The sequence below is a fragment of the Nicotiana attenuata genome, unplaced genomic scaffold, assembly GCF_001879085.1.
Source record: "Nicotiana attenuata strain UT unplaced genomic scaffold, NIATTr2, whole genome shotgun sequence".
Classification (NCBI taxonomy): domain Eukaryota; kingdom Viridiplantae; phylum Streptophyta; class Magnoliopsida; order Solanales; family Solanaceae; genus Nicotiana; species Nicotiana attenuata.
In genome coordinates, this window is record NW_017670722.1 from 1 (window position 1) to 11159 (window position 11159).

At 32.6% G+C, this 11159-nt stretch overlaps 1 protein-coding gene across 1 annotated transcript in view; it reads right to left on the minus strand.

Moving 5' to 3' along the window:
- Positions 1-7998: 7998 nt before the first annotated feature.
- Positions 7999-11159, minus strand: part of LOC109242653 (GDSL esterase/lipase EXL3-like) — a 50643-nt gene continuing 47482 nt past the window's right edge. Inside the window, exons 2-5 of the mRNA XM_019409491.1 lie at positions 10732-10862; positions 9226-9435; positions 8859-9114; positions 7999-8165 (exon numbers count right to left, since the gene is read on the minus strand). Coding sequence (XP_019265036.1) covers positions 7999-8165; positions 8859-9114; positions 9226-9435; positions 10732-10862 — 764 coding nt within the window. The remainder of the gene's footprint in view (positions 8166-8858; positions 9115-9225; positions 9436-10731; positions 10863-11159) is intronic.

Genomic DNA, 11159 nt, shown 5'->3' on the forward strand with positions numbered 1-11159 from the left:
TTCTCCTACAATGAAACTAATAACCCCAACCCCGTTAGTCATCCCATCAATTACTCGTCGATCAAAAAAATGAGTAAATTCTGCTAATCCTCTTATCCCACCAACTAAGAATCTTGTATAAAAAGCATCTATGTAAGCACGATTATATGACCAATCATATATGCCATTTATAATTTTGTCCCACAGAATTCTCTTAGGACCCTTTTTAAAAAAAGAATTAATTAACTCAAAATTTTTTAAAGAAGAATAAATGGGTTTATATAAAAAGGATGCTATAAATATTCCGAAATAAGCTATACTGACTGAAAGAACTGCATCCTTTAAAAATTCATTCCAATCCATCGAATTATTCGACTTTTGATGCAAAAGATTTATAGATGGAGCTAACCATTTCGATAATATATCCAAACCCCCTCCCTCTTGGTTGAAAGGAATTCCTAGAGATCCAACAAACAAAGTAAAGAGTCCTAATACAAATATTGGGAATAGCATAGTATTGTCCGATTCATAAGGATAGGAATAAACCGCTTTATGCTCAAAATGAGCAATAGTCATAAAAGGTCGTGTCATCTTTCTCCTTACTTCCTTTATTTAGTTCAGTTATCAGTTATCAGTTATCTTTTCAGTTATCAGTTCAGTTATCAGTTATCAGTTATCTTTTCAGTTATCAGTTCAATTATCAATTATCAGTTATCTTTCAGTTATCAGCTTAGTTTCAGTTTTAACATTTATAATTCTTTCTTTCAGTTGCTTTACATACCAATACAATTCAAATGTACTGACGTCCCTTTTGCCCGGGGCCTGCATCTCACAATGCAAGTAATGATTTACAGGTCAACGATGCAGAGCGCTAGGATTCTCGTACCAGCTATTTGGTGATCCCTAGTTCTTTCGGGGCATTATCATTACTTTACAGCCTGTCAGTATTTACAGATAGTTAGTGTTTTCAGTACTTCAATAGAGGCTTCATAGACTTGAGTAACGGTTAGACAGAGTCTCAAGTTTTTTTCATGTTAAGCTATATTTGCTACAAATGCATTTCAGACATTGTATTAGCATTTTCGTACTTTGATTTATATCATCCAGACTTTCAGTATATCAGCATGTGTTAGTTTATCTTCCGCATTCAGTATGTTATGATACCACATGTTGATTCAGCCAGCCAGTTGGTTCGCTCGATCACATGTAGTCAGGCACCGAGTGCCGTGTTACGTCCAGGCCCAGGTTTGGGGCGTGACACTTGGCTTGGCTTAACTTAATAGTGTAACAAAACAATATTAACAGCTTGTTTGGATGGTTGTTCCTCATTGTATCGTATTGTATTGTTATCCCAAAATAATGTTTGTTTTGATTGTTTCATTAAAATTGGTTGTATTGTATTGTTAAATCCATTGTCCTGGAACAACGAAAAGTCTCATTTTTTGAAACAACCGATTTGGTGTGGTGGGACTGTTTCCTATATTTCTTTCCAATTATGCCCTAACTTATTACTCCACAATTCTATTTTAACTCCAAATCTCCAACCTATAACCTACTTTATTTTTTTCCAGACCAATGCTAAAGGTGTTTGCTGCCTTCTGTTTTATTTTTTCTCCTAATTTGCTTTTAACTCAATTCTGTTATGAAATATTATTTTGTCGTGGATGTCTATAACTCCTAAAGAAGTTACTCCCACTACTCTTCTCCATTATGTAGATAACTCCCACAACTTCTCACCATTATAGTTGTAACTCCCACACCTCCATAACCTCACCATGATCTTCCTCCATGATCTCAATTGTTTAATGTCATGTTTATGGCATTCTTTTGTATGCCTCTATGTAATCCTATAAATAGAGGATTTTGGCATCACATTGTATACACTTGAATACATAGAAGAAATAAGATTCTCTCCTCTCTTCCTCTCTACATTGTTGTCTATCTTTTTGTTTTATATTATTACTTTGAGCTAAGTTTTGTAACACGTTATCAGCACGAGTCTCTATCCAATTGAGTTACTATATCTACAAAATTGTCTTACATCAGAAAAAGCATATGTCTGCTGTGCCTGATATTCCTCTGGAAGAAATGAGTTTTTCTTTTCCATTTAGCAATTTCAAATAATGGTATGAAATATAATAAAAGGAATAACAAGGTTGAGGAGACTAGTGCATCGTGAAAAGGCATATAATGCTAAGATACGTTTTCTAATTTTTTTTTAATTAATTCATTTTCTTGTTAGTTTTTCTCAAAGGTTCTTTATTTGTCGGAAAAGTTTCCAATACTAAGTATTACTTTGTAAAGTTGAAAATACTTAGATGTAAATTAATTTCTACTCCATGTTTTTCTTTCTAATATTTATTGTAAGTTTAGTCTAATCTCTTTCACCTAATATTCAGGTTAGATATTATATGAGAATCAGAAGCATATAATGATGCAGCTAAATGTTACATACTAAACCAGAGACCAAAGATGTACATAAATTAAGGAGCTACGCCAGCTTTTGCAAAGTGATTTGAAGAACTTTGATTCCTTTGTTACCAGTAAATAGATACTTATTGTGTAACACATATATGAGTTTACTTTTATTACTATTAAAAGTAGTATACCATGAAAGTCTCAAGGGTGAGTCTACTTTGGCATATTATGCCATTAATTAAAGATAAGACGGTGGGTTCAAGTCCCAACGCACCATGAGGGTAAGACATCAGGTTTTGAGTCTTGATGATCCATGATTGTAAAAGTTGGGTTCGAGTCCAACTCATTATGGCCTAACATGTCTTTATATGGATAAGGCATTGGGTTTGAGTCCCAATGCACCATATTGATGATATAATGATGACTAAAGAAAAATAATATATTTTTCATGAAAAAGCATAAAGTTTGTCCCACTTGATTTGCTCCATGCTTGAAGTGAATGTGAAAACGGTGCATAATAAGTCTAAATAAAGACAAGTGGTTGACCAATGAACGTGGGCATGCCAAAGATCAAATAATAACAGTCATCATTATGGTAATTGTAAAAAGGAGAACGACAAGGGTTCTCAAAATGATCCTTCAAAGGTAAAGGAATATGTATCAATGTGGTCTATTAATACGAGACACGTTCACATGATTATAGTCCATTCGTTGAAAATATGACTTGTGATAAGCATTGTAAATGCAGGTTCATTCCTGAAAGTAAATGTTGAAATACATATGTGATAAGAATTACGCATAAGAATGTGCTTATGCATGGTTGGATAAATACAACAACTCACCTCTATGGGAGGTTTGAGAGAAATAAAGATAATGAATATTACAATGTGGTTACATGAATATGTCATTGGTCGCGTACATGTGGTACGCCAAAAATAATTTGACATGCCTTATAAAAGGTTATTAAAGGCAAAAGTAAAGCAAGAAATGATTTTGCTTATGATGATTTTGACCATGACAATTATTATGATATGATTTCCTCCGTGAAGGAGACATTCACTATATGGATGGTGTGACAAAAGATCTTGTAGTACAAAATCAATTAAGAGCTCAGGAAGAGCTAATTTGTTACTACCCGGATGAATGAAATTGTTCATGACATTGATATTGTAGTAAGTCTCAAAAGAAACTTTTTGAGTTTCAAATGTATTAGCCAAAGTGGTTGGCATATTGAGACTATAAATGAAAGGAAGATTGAATATCTTCATATTACTATATTCATACCGGGTAAATATGAAAGGTTACCCGATTTTTCTTCTATTTGTACTACAGATGTATAAGTATCGTGATGGAATCACATGCCATAAGTAAACTAGAGGTTTATTGAAACAAATATTAGTTGGCATGACCGGTTGACCATCCCGGTTCAATTATGATGTGAAAATTGATTGAGAATTCACATTGGCATATATTAAAGAATTAGAAGATTCTATTAGAATTCTCTTGTGATGTTTTTTTTCTCATGATATACCAGTTAAGGTTGGGATTGAATCCCTTGATATCTGGAACGAATAAAAGGTGATATATATGTATGGGCCCAATCACCTGCCATGTGGATCGTTTACTATTATATGATTTTAATAGATGCATCTATTGTATGGTCACATGTGCGTTTGTTATCAACTTGCACTTTGGTTTTTGCAAGGTTGTTTGCTCAAATTATTAGAGCACAGTTCCAGAATATATATTATGATAATTTATCTTGATAATGCTGGTTTAAATCCAAGTTGGTTTAGCAGAAATTGTATGCCTCCAATTATAGCTAAACCATTGGTTATGAGAACAAAACTCCAAATAGAAATTTTGTATTAAGTATATTATTTAATATACAACAGCACTTGTACGCATCTAGCCAACAAGTTATGATAAATTCTCCCCATCACAATTGGTTCAGGGTCAGGAACCAAATATTTTCATCTAGAAATATGGATGTACTATATGATTTAATTGTGCCACCACAATGCACAAAGATTGGTCTCAATGAAGGTTGGGGATATGTGTTGGTGATCCCAACATTAGGGGGGAGAAAATGAGCAGCTGAAAAAAAAGCAATACATGGAATGAATTATTATGAGTATATTAGATCCTCGTACAAGAAAATGTGAACTTGAAGTTCAAGTGATAATTCATTTCCAAAATATTACCAGACGCATTTGCTGACCCAAAGCTAAATGTCATATTTCAGCTGCTAATGCTCCAAATAGAATAAAGTCCATGATGGACAGAGTCTATGAAACGCATAAAGCGTAATAGACAAATCGGTTCCAAAGATAAAACTCCTTGAAGAAGGAGGAAGCAAATGTTCAAGATGGTCATAATAAGGAGGCAAGTGCTTTATAAGAGCACCATGACATAACATTTTATAAGACCTCATGGGAGAGGCTCAGGTACCTGAAAATAATGAGATCTCGATAAGTTATGTCTTTATTATGCGATGATGGAACCGATGTAAAATGATCGTTGACGATGTTGTTAATATAATGTAGCGCTCAATATTATTAATATTGACGAGGATCTTGAGCTCAAATCTGTCATGGAATTTGGACAGATAAATGATTGGCCAAATGAAAAATATGCAATGAATTGACTTCACCTGAAAAATGTGAAGTTGGACGGATAGTCCCCACACCTGAAAGTGAAATGAAAAATCAAGTCGATAGACATAAAGACGACTTGTGGCACAAAATTTTCTTAAATATCCTGGTATTAGGAGACATGTTCTCCTGTGGGGGGTCTGACAATACATTTGATATGCATATAATGAAAATCCTTGAATAATTTAAATTGTTCTGAAGCATATTAAGGTTCCCAAGAAATTTATTAAATAAATCTTCGGCAGATCCTTATGTAGATTAGAGCGATCATGGCGTACATGATTTATTTTTGTGTCTAGTGCAATTGGTGCACTAATATATCTGGCTAGAACCATGAGTATAACAATATGCTAGCAAGATATAGTTTTATTTCAATGTGGAGATATTGGAATACAATTAGTATTATATTTCAAAAGGAATACTTGATTTAGATTTGTTTATTCTAACAAATATCGCCAAGATTTTGTTGGTTATGCAAATGCAGGCATTTTTTGAAGTTCGTTCTTCAAACATTCTATTTGCATGTGAGAGTACTGCCATATTATCATATTACAAGGCAGTTAATTGTTGATACTTATTTAAGTCATGCCAAGATAAGCAACTGATAAAGCAAGGGGCTCAACACACAACAGAAGTGTGACTTGACTTTGAAGAGAAGATTCCAATAATACTGAAGATAATGTTGTTTGCTTATATCAATTGAAAGAAGGACTATCGAAGGAGACAAAATAAAGCACATTCACCAAAGTTCTTCAACAAATTTGTTCAAGTGATAATTTGACAAACTTCTTCACAAGACATTGCGGATCTCAATATTAGAGAAGTTNACTCTGTGTTTCTGTTTTGTCTTGCAGTTCTATATTTCATTGATCTGTCTTATCACATCGTCGTGTTCATTAGTTTCTTCAGACTTCGATACTGTTAATATCTTGCTAGTTTATTGTTTGTCTCAGTAGGGCCCTGACCTTTCCTCGTCACTACCCAACCGAGGTTAGGCTTGGCACTTACTGAGTACCGCTGTGGTGTACTCACGCCTCTTCTACGTATGGTTTTTCATGTGCAGATCCAGGTGCTTCTGAGCAGGCGTATCGCCAGTAGCTGTCAGGGAGCGTGTTGGGGACTTGAATATTATTTTGTAGTGGATGTCTATAACTCCTAAAGAAGTTACTCCCACTACTCTTCTCCATTATGTAGATAACTCTCACAACTTCTCACCATTATAGTTGTAACTCCCACACCTCCATAACCTCCCCATGATCTTCCTCCATGATCTCAATTGTTTAATGTCATGTTTATGGCATTCTTTTGTATGCCTCTATGTAATCCTATAAATAGAGGATTTTGGCATCACATTGTATACACTTGATACATAGAAGAAATAAGATTCTCTCCTCTCTTCCTCTCTACATTGTTGTCTATCTTTTTGTTTTATATTATTACTTTGAGCTAAGTTTTGTAACAAATTCTAATTAGTTGTGCTCCTTTGTTCTGCTTTCTTAAGGTGTTTTGCCTTCTTTTGTTTTGTTTNGGCAGTTAATTGTTGATACTTATTTAAGTCATGCCAAGATAAGCAACTGATAAAGCAAGGGGCTCAACACACAACAGACGTGTGACTTGACTTTGAAGAGAAGATTCCAATAATACTGAAGATAATGTTGTTTGCTTATATCAATTGAAAGAAGGACTATCGAAGGAGACAAAATAAAGCACATTCACCAAAGTTCTTCAACAAATTTGTTCAAGTAATAATTTGACAAACTTCTTCACAAGACATTGCGGATCTCAATATTAGAGAAGTTGTTATACAAGCTTGGAATTCGTCGTCTCCGAAGAATTAAGTGATGTTTTCATCAGGGGGAGGCAAATACGCGCTGTACTCTTTTTTCCTTAGCTAAGATTTTATCCCACTGGGTTTTTCTGGCAAGGTTTTTAATGAGGCAGCAAATAATGCGTATGTGTACTCTTTTTCCTTCACTAAGATTTTTTCCCACAGGGTTTTTTCTTAGTAAGGTTTTAACGAGGCACATTATCTATAGACATCCAAGGGGGAGTTTTATGAAATATTATTTTGTAGTGGATGTCTATAACTCCTAAAGAAGTTACTCCCACTACTCTTCTCCATTATGTAGATAACTCTCACAACTTCTCACCATTATAGTTGTAACTCCCACACCTCCATAACCTCCCCATGATCTTCCTCCATGATCTCAATTGTTTAATGTCATGTTTATGGCATTCTTTTGTATGCCTCTATGTAATCCTATAAATAGAGGATTTTGGCATCACATTGTATACACTTGATACATAGAAGAAATAAGATTCTCTCCTCTCTTCCTCTCTACATTGTTGTCTATCTTTTTGTTTTATATTATTACTTTGAGCTAAGTTTTGTAACAAATTCTAATTAGTTGTGCTCCTTTGTTCTGCTTTCTTAAGGTGTTTTGCCTTCTTTTGTTTTGTTTTTTCAAATTATTTTTATACATAATTTTTGATAAATTTAATATTTAAACAATTGTGGTATTTTAGTAAACTTATCAGTTACAGTACAGTATAATACAACCAAACCGAACAACAAAATATTATTTAACAATAACAAACAATACAATCTATCCAAACATTGTATTCATAAAACGATACGGTACAATACGATACAATACAATACAATACATTATAAAACGATGGAGAACAATGATCCAAACAGACTCTAAGCTTAGCTTTACTCAAGGTTCAAGCCTAGATAAAGTAGGTATCGAACATCATAAAAATCTTCGTGGCTATTTTTTCATTTGGTTAAGGGGAGATATACTTTATATTAATTAGTTAATTACGTATATTCAATTAATAAAAGTAATTACAGATATGGTGTTATTTAGAGCAATTAAGTTTTCAAGTTGGACAATTTGATCATATATTATAGCCTATAGGTGTCAAATTTGCAGATTTTCTACTAAATGAAGGTCACAACTATAACTAAGAGTCTGTAGCCTTTCTCTGTAAGGTGGAAACCGTCCCAAAAAACGTAGTCATAATCATTGGAACATGCGATGGGACAGTAATCTAGCAAATCTAGGTTTCGAGCAAGAGCACAACACCCATTTTCTGCAATTTTGTACCCTGCAACAACAAATCAAATAAAATGAAATTAAACTTTGTATTCCAATTTCATTATAATAAACGAACGATATGAATTGTGTAACGATTAGCTATTAGGAATGATAGTTCATAAAAGTTCCTGTCAAGTAGTAGCTGGCTGTAGAAGATTAAAGATAGTTTAGTACTCCCTCAGTTTCAATTTATTTGAACCTATTTGATTGGGCAAGTCCTTTCCTTGACTTGGCCTGCGTGCATTATACCTAACTTTTAACTTGATTTTAATCTCAACAAAGAAATAAAAGCGTAACTCTTTGCTTGGTTGCAGCGCCTCTTAGTCTTTTATTTTAGCCTGCCTGTGAAGATCTCTCGGGTATCTACGGCAGATCCGATCAGTCTCGTGATGAAGAGAAGTCTTTTCCGATGTTGAAAGGCCGACCCCGTCCGCTCGGAAGGACACAACCTTGGCCAGCCTTCCGAGTTCTACCCCGCTACCACAAAGAGTTTAGAAACAGAGAGAAGACTTTTGAACTTGTGGTGTAAAATGAGGCACATATATTTTGTGTGGCTATAAATCATTGTATAAAGGTAAATTGTTTCCAAATAAGGAAAGAGTCTTCTTCTTTTTTTGCACGGACGAAAAAGAAAATAGGTTCATCTAAATTGAAACTGAGGTAGTATTAAAGATTAACAAATGAGTGGTGCCATAGTACTTACCATATTTTGTAGGGTTGTTGATTAGATCAAGGATGAAATTGTAGAAATCAATGTAGACCATTTTAGCGTCAGGAAATGTGTTAATAAGAGAGTTTATCTCAGTCGAGAGCTTGCTGTTGAATGAGTATGCTTTGTGATTAAGAGAATCGACACATTTCCTTTGAATTCCTCCTTGTGTATTTCTGTAAAATGGCAAGCATCCTATTGGTCCTACACCAAATACACCAATTTTCCGAGCCCCTAACTCGTACAGGCCCTTTCAAAAAGAAAAATTCAAATAGTAGCAAAGATAATTAAACAGTTACAATTTAGTAGGTTTAATTTAACCATCAAATAATTAAAATTAGTGTATGTAAATTAAAACTACCTGCAAAAAAGTGGAGGCAAAGTTGACCAAGAGCTCGTTGTATGATGGGTTTAGAGAGGAAGCTGGATTGAATTGAATGTCAATATGGCCGGTTATTACTATAAAAAGACTGTTGCTTAGAATATCTAAGCCTCTAAATTCTCCAACAATTGCTTTCAGTTTTCCAATATATTCTTCGAACAACTCTAAGAATCTGTTTGGAAAGTCACCCTGTAATTGGAATTAGTGTAATTACTAAGGTGGTAATTACACAGCCTAGTAATTACACAGGTGTGTAATTACAACGACTTGTTTGTTTGTCATAGTGTAATTACAAGTTTATTGTTTGGTTGCACAAGTATAATTACACAGTTAGATTAAATTTTGAATTAAGTAATTATCAAAAGCTTAAAAATTAATATAATAAATATATGCCTATAAATTGTATAAGTATATATGATATTATATTTGGTATTTAAGATGTATATTTTTTCGTGGATATACATTAATTAGTAATCAAACAAATATTATAAAAAATAATTTATATAGTATATTTTTTAAATTAATAATATTTAGTTTAGATACTTACAAAAATTAAAAATATATGTTTTCTAAGAACATCATGAAATTCATGTTTGATAAAATAAATTAATATTTATAAATATAATTTCATAACATTATTCAAATGTTTGACAAAACTGATATATCAATTCTACCTAAAAATGGAACAACATGCAATATGAGCTAATACTACTAAAACAAGTAAATTGGAACCATGAATATAACACAATTTCAAAATTAAAAAAAAATAGTTTAACATATGTCAAATTCCAACATAATAATAGTAAGTCCCACTGCAAACGTAAGATTAGGAAACATCGGAAGTTTATAACCACATTCAAAAATAAAATTTCACTTTAAGTGCACACTCATTATATGCCAAGTTTATTAATGACTCATTATTTCTAATATTAGGAGGTCTAGTTTAAAAAAATAGAATAAGAAAATAAATAAAAAAATATAATATAAGCAATTACATGGAATCACAAGAAGTAAAGATAGAGAAATAAAAGATAAATAATGTACAAAAAAAATATTTTAATATTTCAAAAGAAATTAAAAAGTAAAAATAAATTAAAAAATTAATAAAATAGAAATAAAAAGTTATAAAGAAAATAAATTAGAATAAAAACAAAAAAGAAAAGAAACTAAAAGGCAATCTTGTAATTACACAGCCTAATTACCACCAATTCTCACCTCCCTTGAGAATTGGAGAGTGTAATTACACCCAATTCCATGCTAACCAAGTAATTACTTGCCAAACAAACATGCCAAATTGTGTAAATTGTGTAATTACACCCAAATCCATTTCCAAGGTGGCTTTCCAAACAGGCTCTAACTATTTTGGAATTGATAAAACTGGCTGCGTTTTCAGCAATCAGAAAAAAAGATCAATGCAAAGAATATATAGAAAAAGATAACCCCTTATATTTATTCTTTGAAGATAAAAGGAAAAGGAAAATATACCAAGAAAGCGTTTGTTTGTGGATCATATCCAGAAGCTGCTGAAGCAAAGCAAACTCCAGTTATGAGATCCTTAGCTTGCAGTCTTGGATCAAGATATGGAGGCAGGAGCTCCTTTATTTCCAGTTCTTCCACTATTATGACAAATTAGTAGTCGTACCCGCGCGATGCACGGTCAATATTAAAAAAAATATTTGTCACTTTGTTAATTTTTCGATGTTACATTTGGAATTATCACAATTATTTGATTATCCTATTCTATATAAATAGAATAGATATTGTCTAAATTTTAATAAATAAAATCTCCATTAAATTAAAGGGACTTATATAGTCATCAAATAATTTTTTCGTTATGTATTTTTATTTATTATATTATCCAATATTTAGTATAATTATATTGTTAATAGAAATTATGACACTTGTCATTATAA